Source organism: Psammomys obesus, unplaced genomic scaffold (assembly GCF_907164565.1).
Source record: "Psammomys obesus unplaced genomic scaffold, mPsaObe1.curated_primary_1811, whole genome shotgun sequence".
NCBI classification, from domain to species: Eukaryota; Metazoa; Chordata; class Mammalia; order Rodentia; family Muridae; genus Psammomys; species Psammomys obesus.
The window spans coordinates 40,778,412-40,800,342 of record NW_026593286.1 but is presented as its reverse complement, the minus strand read 5'-3'; the positions used below and the strand labels follow the sequence as shown (position 1 = coordinate 40,800,342).

The window sequence follows — 21,931 nt, the reverse complement described above, 5'->3', positions numbered from 1 at the left end:
TCAGAACTGACGACAGGAAATAAGGCTTCTGCTTTTTAGAGCACTATGGTTTCATTTTAAAAGTGTACAGTAAGGGCCAGAACTTTTCCTAAATTGTCCAATTCTGCCTTTGACTACACTGGCCGTCACCATGGAAGCACTTTTCAGCTGAGCTGGTGGAAACCTCTCATCTCTTTGGTCATCTCTAAATGGAGGGGGAAATGGGAGCATTCAGCCTTGGATGATGATGCATAGATTTGCCCAAAACCCGTTTAGTGCCAGAGCGTGAATAAATTTGCCTTGCTGGCTGCACGTGATTTGATGTCAGCTTGGAAAACAGATTAATGGAACACAGGTAGAGAAAGGTGAAGTGAGGAGGACTAGGAAAACGTCATAGCTCTTCATCCTGGTGGAATAAGAAATCTGCTTTCCAAAGGAAGAAAACTGTGCAGATGCCCCACACAATTAAATTTGAGCATTGTTTTAACTTAGAATTTTGTCTTTCATTTCTGAGACCGCTTTTATAACTTGCCCTTTAAGGAATAAGTGGGCTGACCAGGGAGGAAAGGTGAATATGATCAAAATGCTTTGTTGGAAATTCTCAAAGAACTAATAAAAAATGGGAAGAGAAAGAAATAAGTGCTATTACTTAAATCATGTTATATTCAAGCGTAGGTTGAGCAAAGTGAAATTTTCCTTAGGGCTTATCTGGTAGGAGGAAGCTGTTAAAATTGGCAGTTTGTTTACTGGGAAAACTTAAACATTAGCAATCACTAGAACCCAGAGGCAGCAGTTGCTGCTTATTTCACACCCTGCACAGCTGAAATGCCCTCATCCAGGCAAAGGCTAGCTAATTTAATTGTACATCTTGTCCTATCTACTTCCTTGATAACGAACTGTGTGCAATAAAAATACAGTGGGTTGTGTGTCGTGATGAAACAGCCTGAAACAGCCTGACACACGGGCCAGAGTCGAGGCAGCTTGCTTGGGAGGTCTGTCTCGTGGTTATAGAGCACATTAACTCTGGCTGCTCTAGTTTCCCCCTATGCTGGAGAACTTATAATTGAGGAAGGAGATGACAATGGTGACTGTGGATTAGATGTGAAAAACAGTTTTTTTCAAAAATCATAGTTTACTTAAAAATATTAAGAAACTAAAAATAACATTGTTTTTCTTTAAAGTTTACCATATATGATTGTTGTCTGTGTAGAAAAAAATGTTACGTATTTAAAGGGAAATTTGTTACTCAATTTTGTCAATGTTTACAAGGAAGAAATAGCTAATGTTAAATGGTTTTCTTAGACATTTTAAGGAGGATTTTTTTTTCCCATGATTTTTACTTTTAAAAAATAGTTACTGTTTCTTGGCATGGTGGCTTTAAAGAATAATTGTGCCTAAGGGCATTACCCTCTTCAATCAAAATGGTGATGTTTTTGGAGAGATGCGGGCCTGCCAGAGGCTTTCCAACATGGATGGCATTGCCAGGGCGAATTTACAGCAGCGGTGATCCATCCCATGTCTCCAAATTGCACTTAGAAAGCTATGGCTTTTTCTATAAACAAGCCAATTCATGTGTTATGACCAATTCATATATGTAAATATGAAACCCCATTACATCCAAATGCCAAATGTTTGGCCTCAGATGGAAGGTCAGACCTGTAAAAAAAAATCAACGATGTTAATGGCACATTTAAAAAAATTATTTATTTATTCTTATTTCATGTGCATAGGTATTTTGCTTGAATGTATGTCTGTTTGAGGGTGTCAGATCCCGGAGTTGCAGACTGTTGTGAGCTGTGATGTGGGTGCTGGGAATTGAACCCAGGTCCTCTGGAAGAGTGGTCAGTTCTCTTAACTGATGAGCCAGCTCTCTAACCCAAATGACACGTTTTTGCTTGAACTAATCATCGTCTTTGTGTTTGAACTGCCTGGTTTCCAGAGCATCGTGTGAAGTTGCCTCTTGTATTTATTTACCTCTTAATTTTAATATTTATTATTTATAAAGACTACGACTTTTTGAAAATACGTCGTTGCCTTTAGAACTACAAGATAGCCTTAGCTGCCTCTGTTGCAAAGGAGAACATAAACAGTCCGATATTTCTGGACGCGCCTTTCACAGTTATGCTGTGTGGAACGGTCATGGATGATACTTGGGAGCAGGCAGTCGCTCTGCATCATGCCGGGAGCATGGTCGCATGGGTGCAGTCTAGAAGACTTTGTAAGGAGCCCTGGCGTTTGAAGCATTAGTCTGTTCTACCCCATCCAGTGGCTGCTTACGTCCCTGCGTGCAGTTGGTGCACGTCATGAGGTTTCATCGGCCTCAGCACCATCCTGGCCCCATGTTCCCCACAGCTGTCCTCCGTCCAGGGCAGAGGATGTTCAGAGCATCACTGGAGGGTTGTTCAGTAAAAACCCTGAGTGCACTTGTTTGAATACATACCTGAGTGTTTACCCCACAAGATAGGCACGCTGTTAGCCTTCAATTTGGGTAGTAATTATTGCCCTGGCCATGATGTATCCGGGAGTGGGGAGAATACAGTTGCAGTCCATGCTGATTTCAGTGGGGGGACTAAGTTAATGTCTGCGTTGATGTTTGGGTATTTCAGTTTTGTTTGGGGGCTTGGAAGGGTGATTTTTACCATTAGAATACAGTTGGAGAGTTCAGTTTTTATTCTTAGACCATCTCTAGGCAGATGCTGTCTCCATTGAAGTGGTTTTGAAGGAGTCCGGCATGACTCCACACAGCACACATATGGGAGGCCCTTCTGGACCTTGAAGTGGTCCTCCATTTTCTGTGATTTTCCAGCTGCCTTTGGCCCCTGGTTTTCAGGTGCATGTAGACCTTGGGTATCCATGTGTACTCTCTTTACACCACTGTTACACTGAAGTGCCGGGCTCCGGGCTTCAGGCAGGCTTTATGACTTAGCAGTGCCTCTGCTGGCCCCGTTGATCCCGAAGAGCCCTTCCCTAGCACATGGCACAGTGAGATGCCAAGTGAGCTTGAGACTGTCCTGCAGGTTGACTGAGTCTTCATTTAAAGTTCTCTACCAGCTAGAATACAGCCTCACTGGGCCGTGCTGGAACACGCCTTTAATCCCGGCACTTGGGGAGGCAGAAGCAGGCGGATCTCTTAAGTTCCAGGCCAGCCTGGTATACCAAGTGAGCTCCAGGACAACCTGGGCTGCACAGAGAACCTGTCTCAAAAAACCAAAATGGGCTGCCTCAGGGGTGCTACTGCCGTTGGCAGCAGTGAATGACTCTTGAAAGGTCTGTTGCGAATTAAGAACTGACTGCATTTTGTGTCTGTCCCCCCGCACCAGAATGCAGTAAGTATAAACTGTTTGCAGTGCTGGTCTGTCGCATGTGCCTGCGCTAACAGCTTCTCCAGTTTCTGTGAGTCTTGTAGCAAATGGTTGCTGACTAATTGTGTGGCTATGAACGTACAGAACTCGCGCAGGAAATGGTAATGATTAATGGCAAATATTAGCCGTGTTGTAATTGTGAAGCTTTGCCTTTGGTTTCTAACGTGTTCTTGTGTATTTCATAGTTCTGTTTTGAAAATGCACATAGCACATAGTATATTCAAGGACACCAGTCATTTCCCCCTTTCTTCCCATCAGTGGACACTTGAAACTTTAGCATCATTGTGTTGAAATTGCTTTATCAGCACAGGTTCACGAACAGAAGATTTACTCTATATGTTTATTTTCCACCATGTAAGACACTCAAATATTTTGTTAGGCGCTCAAATATTGTTTTTTTATTAGTGATTGTAGCCTTATATAAAGACATATTTTATCAAACCAGAAAAATCTGATGTTTCTCATATGAAACAACTTCGTGCTGCTGGTTAAAAGAGTAAGAAGACATCTTGATAGCTGTAGTGGACCTGCTTTGCTTTCTAAGCAAATTTGTTAACTGGTTTTAAAGACTTTGTTTGAAAAGGCACGTGGCAGTGCCCTTTGCATCTAAGATTTTAGCTGTTGAAGTACTGAAAAGAAATGCTTGCATCTTTAGTGCAGCTTTTGAGGGTTTTGAAAAACATTGACACGCCACTAAATTCGGTATTAGTGAGATCGGCAGTACACAGCAATGGTGTAATCCAGTGTGTCGTTTATGGTTTGTGGTCACGGTGTAGCTGGTGATTACAAATCCTTGGCAGGATTCCAAGGAAGAGCACGGTTGGATTCCAGGCAAGGGTGTAGTCACATGGTCTGCTGTGAGTACCCATTCAGTCTGCCCATGGTAGGACCAATGTTGATCTTAAAAGATCAGCTTTCAGAAACCTGCTTTTGTCGTTTTCGAGGAGTGTGGAGGCCGGTTCCTCTGCTTACACACAAGGAGTGATCAGCCTCAGTCTACCCATGTGTGGGTTGTTTCTTGTTAGAGCAAGATTGGCCTCCCCAGTGGAAGTAGGGTCAAGTTTACCAGAGGCGGAGTCTTTGTGACCCTGTTGCAAACTGCCAGGACCTCGTGGCAAGGATGGGATGCAGAGGTGGAGATGGCAAGCTTTGACACCACACCTGTGTTATTGTGGAAAGTGAACCACAGTCCTTCAGTAGGTGGGAGTTGTATCTTCAGTGTGTTCACTGAGCTCAGTGGAGTGTTCAAAAATGGTTTCCTCACGGAGCTTCCAACAGAGAACTCATGAGAGATAATTAATGGGAGGCTGAAGAGGAAGCATGGGGTGCCTACGAGTGGCAATGCGGTCTTCGGAGAAGAGAGGGCTTGTGTCTGGCTGAGGGGGTGGTCTGATGCTTTGATTTCCGTGGATTTCTGTTTGCTAGGAGTGTCCTTTGTGCATTCACGGTCACAGTATGTGTTGGGTCGTTACAAGGTACATTATGTCATGAGTCACGGGAGCAAGATAGTACGGTGGGCCCTTCCTCTGAAGTAATGTGCAATCAGATTGGTGCACACATCCGTGCACACACTTAGAGAACAGGGCATTGAGAGGAGGACCTGATTCTCACCTGGAGGAGACAGGTGAGGTCAGAGGACCTGAGAATGAACCACTGGAAACTTGTTGACAGGGATCATGGATGCCACTGTGTCTTTGCTGAATTTCTGGGAGAAATTTGTGCCACGGATGGGGTGCTTTTCTACAAACTGAAAGTTCCCCTCTTTAAGCACCACAACATTCGCACATATTTCATTTGTTCACGGACTCATGAGCCATTCCCCAAGTGCTTGCAGTGGGCATCTGTCTTAGGAGCTTGTGTGGGGCTACAGTCAAGCCTAAAGAGTGTTGTGTGGCGTTTCATTGGGCTGAGGTGTTGAGTGTCTTTGTTAGGGAAAGCTAGTGATATGGATATATGTATATTTCCTTTTTTCCACACAGGACAACAGTTTTGAGCAATTCATTATTAATTATTGTAATGAAAAGCTTCAGCAAATCTTCATCGAACTCACCCTGAAAGAAGAGCAAGAGGAGTACATACGGGAGGTAAGGATGAAACAGTCTAAAACACTTTTCCACTAGGACCAAAAGTCTGAATTTGGATGACTGCCTACGTATGGTCTGAGAGTCAGACAGACAGACAGATAGAATTTTATTTGCCGTGAGCGCGTGTTCATGCTCACATACTTGTTTTTAGATAGGTATCTTTCTATGTAGCCCAAGTGTTGTAGTAAATTAAAAAATGGGTGTTGGGCTATATATTATTATTTTCCCTACAGTTATCATAGTGGTATTATTTAACCTGCTATCACAAATAACAAGATACAGAACCTGTTAGATTTATAATTGCCTTATTTACCTTGGGCCGGGCAGATATTTCACTTATACTGTCTCAGTATCTTCCACCATCCATCTCTCAGCCCCCATCCAATGCCATCCACCTTAATCCTCCTCACCTGGACTACCTTTCATCCATAATCCCATGGTACTTGCTTATATTTTATTCCTGTTCTTTTTCACACCATTATTAGAGTCCTTTCTCTAGGGCCACATGGTTTTTTCTCCACACTAAGCCATCTTGGCATCCTCCTTCCTCCTTTCTTACCATCATCCATCTGTTTCCCATGATCCTCTCTTGAACCCCAGAAGCCCAAGAGCCTTAACCATGCTTACCCCATTCTTCCTTGCCCAGATGGAGGCTGTTTAATCAACCAATCAAATGTGATTTAAGCAGGTTTACAGAGATCGGTATAACCAGATCTTAAGGGCCAGTAACATGCATTAAACCATCTCCATCACCCAAGATAACCCTAAATAAAGTGTCCATGTGCCTTAGTCTTTGAGTGTGGGAGTGTAAGCCTGTATTCTAATGGGATGCTGATCCCCAGTGATTCAGTAGAGCAGCCCGTCAAACCAAATTGTTAATATTTCTTCTTTGTTTTCGAGTGGCCATTTTACTTTAGAGAAGTTTTGGGCTTTTCTGGCAACTTTTTATAACATAAATATCCAAAAAGCAAGATCCACTCTTTTCCTCTCTTCTCCTCATACAAAGAATGCCAGGAAGCTAATGTATACATTACCTGAAACACTCGGTAATATAGGCAGACTCTTTGCTTGCTATGTGAATTACATTTCTTCTCCTAAGAAGAGAACTAAGTGTCCGTGGCTAGAGATGGGGGCTAGGCAGACAGAGTGATGGCAGCCGACCTCACAGGTGCTGCTCTGCAGCCAGCGTCAGAGGCAATAGGGTAGGTTTTCCATGATGTCTCCTATGAAGGAAATACTTTCTCTTCACATTGGGCTGTTTTTACACTTGAAATGGTTAACTGACTTAGAGCTTAGCATTCATTGCCTCTAAAATTAATTTTTTTTTCCTCTTGATGACAAATAAGAACTCTAGGCTAAGGCTAAGGTTGCTGGGATCAAGTTCTGCCTTATTTCCTTATAAACATCGTAAATGTACACAGAGCAATATTGACCCAAGGGCCTGTTGAGTGAATACTTGGCCAAGAGCCCGTGAAGTGCATGGGAAACAGCCACAGATGGGAGAGAGGAATGGGAAGCAGCCTTGGAGCAGGTCAAGGGCCGTCTCTTCAGTCGCTCTGTGTCAGTGGTGGACTGCTATGTTGAGGAAGTTTTGGGGACTGGAAGATGGTGTTCACAGCTCTGGTTCTATAAAGAGAGAACTTCAGAGCGAGAGTGAAGGGAGTGGTGCAGGGGAGCAGTCCATTTTCAGATGGCAGCAGCACAGTGTTGCCAAATGGATTTGATCTTGGTTTTGTGGTGTTTATTTTCAGGACATAGAATGGACCCACATCGACTACTTCAACAATGCCATCATTTGTGACCTGATAGAGAATGTGAGTACTTAGCAGGATTATTCACCACACACAAGTGATCTCACTGCCTTTGGTGTTAAGCATCTGTGTTTCACACTTTGTGTAATGGGAGCTACCCGCTCTGAAGACTTTCTGGGCAGCTTTTATCATGGGACTTGGCCAGAATCCCCTGGGCCTGTTGCCCTGTCCCGGCCCTTTCATGACCTTCGGATGGTAAGAAAGACCTCAGCTTCACCAGGGTTTGTCCACTGGGAGCCCAGGTGCCACCTGGGACTTTTGGGAATGTGTGTGCTGATTGGAGAAGACATTTAGGAGTTTGCCCGTCAGCGTGCCCATCTCATTTCTACAGTCCAGGGCACTCCTCCTGACCCATTGAGTGTACGGTGAAAGTCAGAAAAAGCGTAACCCTCTGAGCTGGATTAATGGGCAGTATGGCTTCATTTTGATTCAGAGAGTGTGTGCTGCATGCCTCATGGCAGACGGACAAACACTTAGGAGTGTGAAAAGGATTAAAATGGGGGAAGTCACTGGACAAATTTAGAAAGCTCTTACTCAGAGGGCTTCACTACGGCTTTTGTTTTTAGGCTGTATCGTAAAGTTCATTGTAGTAACTGTAGGGAGCCGTTCATGTGGATACAGGAGGTCCCTTTGTTTACCTTAGGGTCGGTAGACTGTACTTCTGACCTCGATGTAGGTACCTGAGACAATGCGTGCACACTTCTCCCGCCCAGGAGACGTGCGCTGCAAATACCATTTCAAGCTTACGTGTTCAGCACACCGTTTTCTACGCATCTCAGATCAGCCCTCGTGGAAATTATGTGATTGGCCAGTATTTTCCCATCAGCATGCAAGATACTCTGGAAAATGAGATCTTTGATTTAGTGATTCAGTTGAACATGGAAAACAATGATTCGAAGCACCACTCCTTCTCAATAAAAAAAATAAACTTATTTTGTTTGTTTTGGAAAACTCTGGCGAGTGGTAAGTGGGCAACGTCATTCTACATAAAGAGTTCAGAGTTCTGGCCTCAAGCTCCTGGAATCGTAGATTTCCTGAAATTTTATTTTTTTCATAGTAAATTCTGTTGCCCAGGGACTCTGCTGTGGGAAGATTATGTTTCCTGATGAGCTGTTTTTCTCATAAACAGCAGGCACTTGATTATTTCTCTTAGAGGAGGGAGATGTAATACACTTAAGTACACTTGCTTATCTCACTGAACGTCCCTTGTATATGTGATTGAAGAAACTCGTGTTCACGGAAGAGCCTGGGGCTCAAAGGAAGTATTTCCTTCCAGCATCAGTGAACAACAATGCCTATTCTGAGCATGTTGTGAACACACTTGAGCCCACTCTTCCCCTGGGTTTTGTATGGAATGAGTAAATGCTGGTCCGAGGATGTCGTAGCCTTGTGGGGACAAGGCCTTTGCCTTGGTGGAAGTGGGCAGGGCTAAGGTCAGTGGCTTGGATTGTTTCTGGAATTGCAATTTAGGAGCCTGGGGACAGTCTGAGGAAGAGCCCTGCCTTTGTTAGCAAAGTAGAAAATTCCTGATTTCTGCTTCAGTCTAGGGCTGGCCTATCTTGAAATAAATATGATCATAGAGTTTGGACACACAAATAAAATCCTAAATATCATTTTGAACAGCACTTGATTACAGGGTCCTTAAGAACAACATCCTGAAGTACAGTACCCCCACCCCAAACACCAAACACCCCAGACGTAACTCTGGATTGGCAGTTTGGTAACATGAGACCAGTGTATTTCCTAAGCTGTGAAGCAAGTAGAAGCCTTAGGAGACTGAGCTGGGTTTAGAGCATATTGTAGACACCGTTCTACCTTGCTGGCTTCGGAGTTCAGATTGGGTTTTGGATTTAGGCCCAGGCACACTTTTCTGACAGTGTGAACTTCATTCATGGTGACCCCCAGCTACACCCAGGACACTCTGGAAAGGAGCTGGCTCTGTGGCCTTTGTGATTCCTTTGTCGGTTTTCTACTTCAGCTAAACAGAACTTTGCATGTGACTCAGCTGATTGTGTTTGCTGGGGTCATTAGGACTAATTATTAGAATAGAGCAGCAAGGAAGGGAGGAAACACCTTTATTTCTCTTCTCCCAGAACACAAATGGAATCTTGGCCATGCTGGATGAAGAGTGCCTGAGGCCTGGCACCGTCACTGACGAGACCTTCCTGGAGAAGCTGAACCAAGTGTGCGCCACCCACCAGCACTTCGAGAGCAGGATGAGCAAATGCTCCCGATTCCTCAACGACACCTCCTTGCCTCACAGCTGCTTCAGAATCCAGCACTACGCTGGCAAGGTACAGCGACACACCCCAGGCCCACACAGTTGTTCCCAAGGCTTTGTGCCTCCTGCAGATGCTGTGCTGAACACTCTGGCCTGTGATGCTAGTGAGAGCAACCAGTGCTCATTGGCCATTGAGCCTGGACCACGTTGAGCTAAATCTCATTAACGTGAGAGAGCTGAAAACAAAGCCAGCGGCCTTAATGAGCACTACAAAGTATTTTAAAATAGTTTTATTATTTCCAGCTCTTAAGCTGTTCCATCAGCATCCTAGCAACGCTGATAAGGGATTGATAAATTGTGTCAGAAAAAAAAGGCCTACAGTAACATTTTAAAAGCACAAGCCATTTAGCAAAAATACAGAATTCTTAGCTTGAGATTTTTGAGAGACACTAGGGAAAATACTTGGTTAAAATTCTTTTCCTCTGTATTGGAGGAAATTTAATCTCAACAAAACAGTTTGGATAGTAAGCTAATTTTTAGAATCCCCAAAGAGTATCGATTGGAGTTAATACTGCTTTTATAAATAAGAAAACTTCACAAGGGAATTCTTAGTTATGCCTTTAGTGAAAATAAGGATTGCCTTTTATTTCTGGGTGCCAGAACATTGGCACTTTGTTTTTCTTTATTGGCAATTACTATTGAAAAATACATTCATGCTTGGATTCTCTGTTGCTTAGGGTGTCTATGAAAATGTCAGTGTTATCTCTATTTTCCGTTTTCTAGTTTGAAACAGACTAGACTGGCCTGTGAACAACAATAACAAAATAAATAAAAGAAAATCCTCAAATACATGCAGACACAGCCACATACCGAAAAACATCTAAAATCCTTTGAAAATGTTAAGATAACAATGTTGGAGTTTATTCTTGCAAATCCTGAAGGACATTAGAGTTTATTTTGATTTCTTCTGCAACTTCAATAGATGGAACTCAGAGTTGGAGGCAAACTTGTTATCAGCCTGTGACTAACGTATTGGGGATGTTTTGATGTTGAAGGAGTCTGGGTGTTGTTACCACTGTTTGACACTGTCTTGCACAGTGAGCCAATGCTGAGTCCCGTGTGTTTACTGTTCACAGGTGCTGTACCAGGTGGAAGGATTTGTTGACAAGAATAATGATCTGCTCTACCGAGACCTGTCTCAAGCCATGTGGAAGGCTGGCCATGCCCTCATCAAGTCTCTGTTCCCTGAAGGGAATCCCGCAAAGGTCAACCTGAAAAGACCTCCTACAGCAGGGTCACAGTTCAAGGCATCCGTGGCCACTCTGATGAAAAACCTGCAGACCAAGAATCCGAACTACATCAGGTGCTTCTGGAACATAAGTTCAAAACTTAGAGCATTTAAAGAGTCTGATTTTCATGTTTGTTTAAATTTAAATGTAGCCCAAGTGGAAAGTAACAAGCATAGTGATAGATCAGATACTGTGGTGTTTGGTTGTCCTAAAAATTTCACTGCTGTATTTATTTCCCAAAAATTGGGGTTGGGGGGGTCAACAAAGGAAAAATGTGGTGTGGAATGACAAGAGACAGGAGCTGGAAGTTGGCATGTCAGAGCTCTCCTGGGGCTTTGCGTGCAGCTCTGTTTTTGCTATCTGTTCTAGGTCTTGTAAAGTCATCTCCGAGCAGTGAGATGAGCAGCCTGGCAGCCACTCTGCTGCCCCTAAGGACCCAGGCCCTATACTTCCTTGGGAGAAACCATTCCTAAAGCAACCAGATGTCGTCAGGGCCACAGGAAGGACTCCCCAAAGCCTCTAGCGTCATTGTCTTTGTTGGTGTTTCGTTTTTTTCATCTTCTGGGTCATCTTAGATGTGACTTGCTCTGGACTTAGGAAGGTCCCTTCAGACCTGAGGGTTGGAATTTGTAGTGTGTGCATGCCCACAAGGCAGGAGGAGGCGTGCTGTCTGATCTGATGTCAGTAGACCCTTGCCCTTGAAATTTCTGTGAGGGAGAAATCGGAGTGAATGGCATTTTTTGTATATGTGGATCGTTTACCTGATACTTATATCAGTAGAAACACAAATAGGCAAATTATCCTGCCTTGATTTACCTAAGCTAGATCTTTTAGAACTAGATGTATTGGGAGAAAATCTCATTTCTAGAAATTAGGCACAGATCTTTGATCTTTGTTTTCAGTATTCTCAGCTGAGTGGAGTTACCTCGTTTTCCTGAGCTGTGATTACATGAAGTGATACACACAGATTTGAGGTGAACAGTTTAATTACTTTATAGTCATGATGATCACCTAGGTTGAGACATAAAACATGCACTGTCTCCTGAGCACATTCTCTGTTCTCTAGTTTCTGTGTTTTCTAAGTAATCTGAATAGGCCCCAAGGCTGTGAGGTGGTCCTCAGATTTTAGGCATAAGGCTAAACTCTTGCCGTTCACTGTCTTTGGTCCCTTTATCAGTAACCAATTGAATGTATGTATAAGAGACTGATTCGGAACTTGGTAGACATTCTTCACTGGTTTAATGCATAGATGTTAAGTGATAAAAACGTAAAAACACCAAGGCAGAACCAGGGAAGATTTAGTTGTGTGCTGTGTGTTTTTAAGGTCACCTAACAGTTGTTCATCCATAACCATGGATGTTTAATAGTTGGTATTAGTCAGGACACAATGGCTGCCACGTGATTCAAAACTAATAATGGCTTCAGCAAGTCTGGCGTTTATGTCTGTGTACGGACATTTCAATGTAAGAGCGCTGAGCTTATAGCAGAAGTTCGTTCTGTTTTGTGGTTCTGCTGTTTCCAAGATGTAGTCTTCCTCTTTGTGCACAAAGATAGGCGCCCACCGTATCGACAGCACAGCCACTGTTAAGCTGGCCAAGGCCTGCTTAGTGGAAGAAAGGACTTAGCCTCTTTCTTTTTAAGGACACAGACCAGAACACAGCACTTTAGTTCTGTCTGCTTTGATACTGAAATTTGGTCATATGATTACACCTAAGTACTGGCAAAGGAGGCTGGGGATGGAGAGCTTCCTAAAAAAAACTTTGTTACAAAGAAACATAGGCCAAGGAGGCAGAGTGAGTTTTGATTCTTTGATTCTTACGGCCATCTCATCATTCATGGTAAAGGCACCAGTCTTAACTGTTCGGTTCTGCTGGATTTTTACATACGTATGCACGTGTGTTACCCTATTCAGATCAAAATATGAAAGTCTGGGCTGGGGAGCTGCCGTAGTTGCTAAAGCAAGCACAAAGGCTGAGTTTAGACTTCCCAGAACCCACATAATGAAGCGGGCCAGTGCGAGACCTGCCTGTAATCTAGTGCTGGAAAGGCAGGGGTCCAGAACTCCTGGAGTCATTGGCCTGCTACTTTAGCTGAATGGGTGAGCTCAGGGTCAGTGAGCTCACACTCACTGTGTGTGTGTGTGTGTGTGTGTGTGTGTGTGTGTGTGTGTGTGTGTGTGTACAGACATACGTAGACACAGCCATATGCCTGTCTTCTGTGTGGATCCCCACCACCACTTCTCAGAGGAAACAGCAATACAGGTTACTCAGGGAACATCATTTTCAAACTTCTTTCATTTGACAAAATGTCATTGACACTCATCAGTGCCATTGAATGTTGTAATCCTTTTTCTTAATTGCAGTGTGTACGGTATTGCGTTTATTTTTAGTTTATTGTGAAATGGTTTGAAATAATTAGAAATGATTTGTTTTTCCAAGAGTAGCAAATGATTACTGTGAGTGATTAAATATACAACACCAGTTAAGTTCCAGAGGCAGAGTTTAAAAGCTAAAATACTTGAAATGTTTTAGGTGCATCAAGCCGAATGATAAAAAAGCAGCACACATTTTCAATGAGAGCCTTGTATGCCATCAGATCAGGTACCTGGGGCTTTTGGAGAACGTTCGAGTAAGACGAGCAGGCTATGCTTTCCGGCAGGCCTATGAACCTTGCCTGGAGAGATACAAGATGCTTTGCAAACAAACATGGCCTCACTGGAAAGGACCAGCAAGGTAAGCAATTCCCTGGCTGTTCAATCGTCAGCTTTTAAAGTATCCGAGTAGCATTGTGTTCTTGATTTTGCTTTGTGCCTGTATGGAAAGTTGGATGTACCCCCTTCCATTAGGATACCATTGTAGATAAGTCTCATCTTGCTATGGAGGTGTCGATTTTAGTTTAGTATCATGATTGCTTGTCAGGCTGGACTGTAGGATATGGCATGGCCATGCATCTTCCATGATAGGTACTCACCCCTTAGCTCAGGGCAGAATACCTGGCTTTGCAGGCCTTCCCTTCAGAGCTTCCTGGTTGCCTGCAAGTTGTCTGCAGAGAGAACTTGTGTGCCGGAAAGCAGCTGTTACAGGAGAGAAATCAGGCCTGGCCTGTGAGAAACCTCCACTCTCCGATTGTAGAGGGCTGTAGAGGTCTGAACACTACAGAAGGGCCAGCCTGCCTGCTCATGGGCAGCTATCATCTCTTGGGGATTGTCATCTCTTTGTGCCAACGTTGTGTGCAAATTCTCAACTGGACCCAGCCTTTCACAGGAGATTGAGTAGTAAGTAGACATGCAGCCTGAGCTATAGAGAAGAGACAGAAATCAGAATGCTGTAGTCTCTGATATCCATGCAAACCCAGGGTATTGATTCTAAACATCATCAGTTTCTACGTGCTAAATGTGCCGTAACAGGGGACATTATTCAGTCCCTGTCTGGTAAGCAGTCCACAAGTCGGTGGAGCCAAACTAGTTTTAGATATTGATGTTGAAACAAAGGTCAAGGCTTTGTTCCTGCCAGATGAAACCCATGTTCTGTAAGATCGCATTGGTCTGGCACTTAACACTGTTTTGGGCAGTGCTCACCCTCTGCAGAATGAAAGCAGCGATTAAAGATTTCAAGACAGGCGCTGAAGAGATGGCTCAGTGGTGAAGAGCTTTTGCTGCTTTTGCAGAGGACCTAGGTTAGAGTTTCAGCATCCACCTCACAGGTCACAACATGTGTGACTCAAGTTCCAGGGAGTTCAGTGCCCCCTTCTGGCCCCCACAGATACCAAGCACACATAAGTGGTGCACAGACATATGTGCAAGCAAAACACTTGTATACAGTATATACATACATATATTGATCTTCTAGAGAATGGAACAGCAGGTGAAGGTGCAAGCGGCGTGGCCTGACCACCTGAGGTTGAGCCCCAGGGCCCATGTGGTGGAAGGAATCACTTCTTGCAAGTTGTCTCCTGACCTACACACAACACACACACACACACACAACATACACATACACACACATTTTTTAATGTAGCTTTTGTGTGTTAACAAGAACCTGATATGATATAGGGTCAAATTATTTTTTGTAACTCAGGAAAAGCATTGTTTTGGGTTTGTTTACTCTCTTTTAGGTCTGGTGTGGAGGTTCTGTTTAATGAGCTAGAGATTCCTGAGGAGGAGTACTCCTTTGGCAGATCCAAGATATTCATCCGAAACCCGAGAACAGTATGTAACCTTTACACTCCAAACATGAATCTCATACATGCGGGCTAGTTCCTAAGGTTCCACCATCAAGGCATATTCCTTGATCTGTCCCAAGTGTCTTAGCGCTAGGGCACACAGAGTATGTCATTTGTACAGCACCAAGACCATTAAGTACAAAAGTTAAGAAAATGAAGAGAAAACTGTCAAACCTTAGCTAAGCCTCCCTCCCTACTTCTGGTTTGTAGCGTCTGAAGGGGAGCACGTCAGTGTTGGCAGCATCTAAGTTACACAGTAGCATTAGGAACTACAGCTCAATAGGTGCGCAAGAAACATGGGAGGGAACAGTTTTCAAAATTTACCAAATTCATAGACTCCTTGGAGTTTTCTGTAGTCTCTGTATAAACAAACAGATGGGCATGAAGTATAATTAATACTACAAATGATTGGCTGATGGTGGATGTTTAGGTTGTTGAAGAGAGAGAGAGGCTTCCGGTCGCTGGACCTCTTCCCGGAGCTTGTTTCTAACCCTCTGACCCTCCGTGGAGAGGTTAGGAGTAGTTGTGCTTTTGCTTTCCTGGTTGATCATCCTTTCCTTGAGAGTCTGAACTCCACAGTGGCCCAGGTTCAGACTTTCTGAGCATCACCCTGAGCTGGGCTGCATCCTGCTGAAAAGGGTGCAGGTCAGCTCAGGCTCATTTCAACCCTCTTTGATTTGTCATGAATTCTGATTAACTGGCTCTTTCCTGAATCCATTAAAATATTTTCCTCACGCACTGTGAGCTGTAGCATATATCATTCAGGTAGCTGATTTCAGCATTCTGAGAATGCCTTTCATGTATGCCATTATGCTTGGAGGACTTTGGCTAAGTCTGTCTATTGTTTCTTATTAGTTATTCCAATTAGAAGACCTAAGGAAGCAGCGGCTGGAGGACCTGGCCACTCTCATTCAGAAGATTTATCGAGGATGGAAATGCCGTACACATTTCCTGCTCATGAAAAAAAGCCAGGTTGTGATTTCCGCCTGGTACAGGAGATATGCGGTGAGTCCGTTGTTACAACCTGGTGCTAACTTACTCAACATTCTCTATGTGCTTGCTTTGTTTGTAACACTCATAGCTAAAATCTCCCAACAACCTGCAGAGATGCATGCTGTTATTCTTTTAACAGTGCCTTAGGAAAATAAACACACAGCTGTCAGTGGCAGGAGAGAATTTAGTGTTCCAGACCACCCTGCACTGATCTCCAGGAAGCATGTAACAGGAAATCTAGCTCTGATTTTGTCATCGGTTTGAGGAGACTGTGTCATTTACTTTCACTGTGATGGGGTCAGTTTTCGAAAATGACTGGCTGGCTGCGTGTATTGTGGCAGCATTGAGGATAGATGGCTTTCCTTCCAGAGCACAGAAACTGTGGCTTGGGGTAAAGGTCTGGATTTTCTCCAGTCCTCAGATATCTGATCTTACTATGGAGAAGGAGTCAATAATAAAGTATATTTGCTTAGTTAATATTGGAACTTCTTTTTGGCAGTGTGTCACTTGATTGACTGCTTTGTTGGAGGCATGCCACAGGTTTGAGAAGAACCCAAAGGTTTACCTCCACCATCACTTACATTTAGGCTCTGTTCTTGCAAATGAGTTGCAGTGATAAGAAAGAGCACAACCTATGAATGTTTTCCTTCTCTGTAAAGTTAAAAAATATTTGCGGTCAGGTCTCAGTGCATTCTTCCCTCTACCCCTGAGGGGACATTATACCATAAGAGAAAATGTATGTTTCCTTACTTTTGTGAAATGCATTTTTGCATATTTGCACATTTGGTGAACCGGTAATGTATTTAAATGATAAGCTTAAAGTGCACATGGTCTTTCAGTGGGGCCTTTAATTGCTTGTTCTAATTACAAAGATCACAGCCATAGTCCAAGTCTTAGGATGACCACACTGAGTGGTAGATTTGTTCTTGTCCATTCGGCTAAGGCATAGTGGACGCTTGTCAGTCTTCCTGGTGGGACCACACAGCAGCACTTCTAAACTCTGCAGAGTCATGATGCTCTTTGGTGTTTGCCTGAGAAAGGGCTGGCCAACTAATAGCCTGTCTTCAAGAAGTACTTTGTCATTTCTTCTTTTGAAGTTATTAAGAAAAGCCAAAATTGAGTGGGTCCTGAATTACTTTGTGTTGAATTCTACAAAAAGTTTTGAAATACCTACTGTGCTCTGAGCGTATCAAAGTGGACCTAGCAACCTGGTTCCCGACTTGATGAAGCTTATGTTTAACAAGGGAAAGTGAGCATCTCTCTAGTTGGGGTTGCTGTTGCTGTGAGGAAACACTATGACCATAGCAACTTGAGGAGGAAAGGGTTTATTTAGCATTCCATTTTCGCATTCTGTGGTCGTCATCAAAGGGAGGCAGATCAACAACTCAAACAGGGCAGGAACCTGGCGGCAGGATCTGACGCAGAGGCCATGGAAGGGTGCTGCTCACTGGCTTGCTCTCCATGGCTTCTCAGCTTTTTGGGAGGTATGTTTTAAGCCAAACTCTATACTGCCCACACCCCGCATTACCTCTGATCATCCAGATGTAGCCTAGGAAAACCTGACTGCAGTGTTTCTGAAATGCTTTGCATTTTCATCAGAGCTACCCATCCATGCCCCAGCATACATCCTAAACCAAAACCTGGAAGGACTCACTTTTCTAGCAGCTCCGTTGTCTTAAGGCTTCACCTGTACAGCAAGGCCAGTGAACAGGGAACTCGCTGAGCCAGAGTGCAGCTGTGTGCCTTTCACAGTGCTGACCTTTGTCCAAGCCTATCCTGGTGGGTGAGGATGAAGTTAGACTTGGACATTCTCGGGGTTCTGTTTACATTCCATTTCAGTGGATACAAGTCTTACTGAAAATTGCCCAGATTTTCCAACTTGAAGCAGCGTAAGAATAGCAAACCTGAAAGTGACCAGAAGGTTAGAGGTAGGCTGGCCCAGTAAATTGCTTGATGAAAAATGATGCCAAGGAGAATACTCTTGTAGGTGCAAAGCAGTGTGGGTCCATTCAGAGTGCTTGGGGGTAAGGGGGGGGGGCGCCGCACAGCGTAATGCAGAGAGCAGGCAGTGATAGCAGCGGTTAGGACTCCTTCCTGTGGCCGGCAGGCTTACTGTAGTAACCTTGGGCTGCCTGACATTTCATATGGCTTCTCAGAGTGTGGATGATCAGGCATCCATTGCTCTAAGTGAACAGGTAGCCTTTTTTGGCCTTGCAAGGTCTATCTTTTAGCTGTGCAAATACAACTGTTTACATCTTCTCCTTTATCCTGCAGCAACAAAAGCGGTATCAGCAGATAAAGAGCTCAGCCTTGGTGATCCAGTCTTATATCCGGGGCTGGAAGGTGAGTTTGAGTAAGTGTGCTTTGTGTATGCGGGAGCTGGAGTTCTTCACAGAGGGTGATGTCTTCAGCTTGACTCTGCAGGGGAGGCTTCCTCACCTCCCACACCTGTGCTGTAAACAGCCCCATGGAAGGAGTAAATATTATGGGCCAAGCAGGGAACCCTGGGGACCATGTCTTGGTTGCTTCCTTCTATAATCTGTTTTATTGGTTTTTTCAAAGCTTTGTTTCCTACTCAGGAAGCCCGTGAAATAATACTGTATATAATCTCGGTACTCTTGGGCTGGTGGTTTTGAGAGAAGTGATTGTCCAGAAAGCTGTCTTACAGCCTCTGCCTGAATCCTATGGGTCTAGACAACCTCTTTCTTGTTTCCCTTGCAGCCACCTCACAATGACTGAAGGCTCCTGCTTTGGTTAGGACTGTGGTTGGAGGGAAAGAGGGTTGTTGCAGTGGCTTCGCTGGTTCCAGATCCTTCCAGCTGAGGCTTAGTTCAAGGGCCAATGAACTTTGGGCCACAGACTTAACGTCAGCCTGTGTTCTGCAAGCCAAGAATGGTTTTTGTATTTTGAACTATTGTAAACAAAAAGCAGAAGAGAGCTCAAAGCCTGTGAAAAGTATATGAAATGTGGATTTCAATATCCACACGTGAAGACGTGACTTCGTTCACTTGTTTTAGACTCTAGGTCCGTAATAGCAGTCTGGTCTGGTAGCTTTGATGAGATTTACTTGCGCCCTCCTGACTCCCTCTCCCCACGTTATCTTCTCATTCTGCTGTTGTTTTCAAAGCCTTACCATCTTACTCTTTACAGAAAAAGTTTACTGACCCCAGGCCCGACCAGTCCTATTCCAGGCCTCTTCCTGACTGCTTTCCTATTAGATGTGTCATAGAATGTTCTGGATCCAGAAGGGATACTTTGTGGCTGTGCTCAGGCCTACAGCTCCTTTAGAGAGTACAGACTGGACTCCAAGTCTCTCTACTTTGATTGGCCTTGGTGTAGGTCTTGCCCAGATTAAGGGCTTGCTCAAGTTAATGTGCCCTGGGGCCAGACTATAGGCTGGAGACCCCAAGGACAGGACACAAACCTTACTCCCAAGCCAGGTGCTATTATTTGAAAGAAGTCACTGGTTTGGATTAAAAAAAAAAAAAAATCTCTTGATTTGGAAGGATAGCTACAGTTACTTCCCGTTAGAATGAGTAAAGAGACGTGTGGACCTTGGGCGACACGGGGCACACTGAAGAACTCTGGCCACTCCTCCTACATGTGGATCACGTGTCACATACCAGGGCAGCAGGCTGCATTCTCCCTGGTGAGACCGCCCTGCCATGCCCGTGTCTCCGGGCACTTTACTCCTTGTTCTCAGCACCTCCTCACTGGGCCATGTGCATTTGGACTCTTACCTCTTTGGAAATTATTTTCTGGCCACTCCTAAATTCATTCAAGAAAACTGTCTCTGGGGATAATTTCTCTACCATAGGCTCGAAAAATCCTTCGGGAGCTGAAGCATCAGAAACGCTGTAAGGAGGCCGCCACCACCATTGCAGCCTACTGGCATGGCACCCAGGTAGGCCAGCGGCCCTGAGGAGGGTGGGTGGGTTGGGAGTAAAGTGGAGCTGAGAACCCTCAAACTCAGGGACAGAAAACGATTCACGAGCTTGAGCTACTGAGCACGCGTTCGCCTCTTGCTCTTTGCGGCATTTGGTGTGGGTGGCGGCACATGCTTTTGCGTCTACCGTCCGCGGTGACTGGTGTCTCCTTTTCTGTCTCCACTGGGAAGCAGCAACCTTTCCTGCCTTAACCCTTTTCTGTGACTCCTTTTCAAACGCACCACAGGCGCGAAGGGAGCTGAGACGGCTGAAGGAGGAGGCTAGGAATAAACATGCTATTGCAGTTATTTGGGCTTACTGGCTTGGATCGAAGGTACTTGATGCGCACATCCCATCACCGCCTCTCGGGATTCTGCGGTAGCCGCCCTGATGCCTAGCCTAGCAGGGCTGGCTGCCCGCACTCGATAGTGGCTCACCCCAGTGCATGATCTAGCAGTTAATAGAGCTGGGGACGCTAGGCAGTAGTCTGCCATGGAAGCTTTGGCAGGTACAGACCAAAAAAACTAACCTTACTAATGAGGTTCGAGCATAGTTCTTTTTAAAAAATCCTTTCAGTTAACTTGCATGTTTAGTACCCATTGTTGAATGCTGGCCAGTTTTTAGGGGTACTTGTATGCAGAGGGGCATGTGGTGAATGTTCAGATTGGGATTTCATTCGGTTTGTACAGTCCGTTAACAAAATAATGCCAGTAACACATGCTTTAAAAGAATTAATCCTTGTATGGAATGGCGTTCCAGGCCGAATGTGGCACCTATTGGTCATTGTAAGCCAAGTGTCCTGTGTGCAGGGAAGGATTGTCCGTGATTTCCCAGAATCTGTGTTCACATGAAGCTAGCCATACTGGTCAGCGAAGAATCTCAGGAATTTCAGCATCGCTGTTTGTTTTCAGGAACAAAGGCCTTCTGGAACTCACTAATCCCAGACTGAGTCCTGGGAGCTGTGATATCCACAGAACCCGAGGAACAAGAGTTTTAGATGTTTTTCTAACTTAGAAAACAGACGTCATCGTTGCTTAAAGTGTGTGTTCCGGGTTAGAAACACAAAACTCTACCCAGTTCTGTCTCCCCTAAAGTCTGCCTTGTCAGCATCCAAGGCCCAGCTTGTGAGAAAAATAAGAAGTCAACCTGTGGCCTACATACATACAAAGTTGCCCAAAAAATGGCCAAAATGCTTCATCTGTGTTTTTTCTAAAAGTCTGTAAAAACCAACCTAGTTCATTAGCTAATTAAGGGAAGTGTCCCAGCAGATTTGCTGGTCCTGTTTGGACATCTCATTAGTACAGTGTCCCGAAAACTAGTGCCTATCTCTGCCTTGTCAGACAGCGGGCCTGACATTGATTCCCCCCCCCCCCCCCCCAGAGTCATCTTTTCAACCTGTCAGGTATCACTTTTTTGCCTGGCTTCAGTTTTTGTAGTATGTTACACTATTTGGGATCCTAGGCAAAATTTCCTTGTTTTTGGCAATGTGAGGGATTGACCCCAGTGCCTTCTGCAGCTTACCTCAGCGCCCTGCCACTGTGCCATCAGTTATGCATGCTGCTTCTAACTGGGACCCAGAAGGACTTCTGCATTTCGTTAGTGTGACTTTTGGCTTGCCCTTCACATGCACAGCCTTTACTTTTTTGGTTGTTCACGCAAAGTTGTCTTATTAATTCATCCAAATGAAGGATCTCATTCACAGAGAGGTTCACAGCGGAGAGAAGTCTAATGAGACCACTCCTTAAGGGCTTTGAGGAAAGGTGGAGAAAGAGCTGCAAGAGGGAATGGGGACAGGGAGGAGTGAGAGGAGTGGAAGTGAGGAGTCAGTGCTCTTGTTTGCCTGTCCTCGCCCACAGGTGACACAGTGCACCGTAATACAGGCCCCGTGTCCCCTCCACACAGAGTCCTGGGGTTGAAATGAGTGTCCACTGTTCCTCTGCCATTCTGCAGTCCTGCTCAAACACTGGCTCTCCTGTTTGGTGGGGGGTATCTCCTTCTGGTCATTTGTGCTGTCTGCATTGGGCCGTCTCTCTTACTTCCTATCT

The 21,931-nt window shown here is 44.6% G+C and overlaps 1 protein-coding gene across 6 annotated transcripts in view; it reads left to right on the top strand.

The window, feature by feature from the left end:
• Myo1b (myosin IB) overlaps positions 1 to 21,931 on the top strand; it is a 158,385-nt gene that overhangs the window by 118,986 nt on the left and 17,468 nt on the right. For 4 of the 6 annotated variants that reach the window (XM_055616442.1, XM_055616441.1, XM_055616440.1 and 1 more), the window contains 10 exons: positions 5,321 to 5,425; positions 7,177 to 7,239; positions 9,330 to 9,530; positions 10,594 to 10,820; positions 13,278 to 13,478; positions 14,860 to 14,953; positions 15,823 to 15,972; positions 18,235 to 18,303; positions 19,778 to 19,864; positions 20,134 to 20,220. In XM_055616442.1, the coding sequence (XP_055472417.1) occupies positions 5,321 to 5,425; positions 7,177 to 7,239; positions 9,330 to 9,530; positions 10,594 to 10,820; positions 13,278 to 13,478; positions 14,860 to 14,953; positions 15,823 to 15,972; positions 18,235 to 18,303; positions 19,778 to 19,864; positions 20,134 to 20,220 (1,284 nt within the window). The remainder of the gene's footprint in view (positions 1 to 5,320; positions 5,426 to 7,176; positions 7,240 to 9,329; positions 9,531 to 10,593; positions 10,821 to 13,277; positions 13,479 to 14,859; positions 14,954 to 15,822; positions 15,973 to 18,234; positions 18,304 to 19,777; positions 19,865 to 20,133; positions 20,221 to 21,931) is intronic. The other 2 variants (XM_055616444.1, XM_055616443.1) reach the window with 1 other exon arrangement.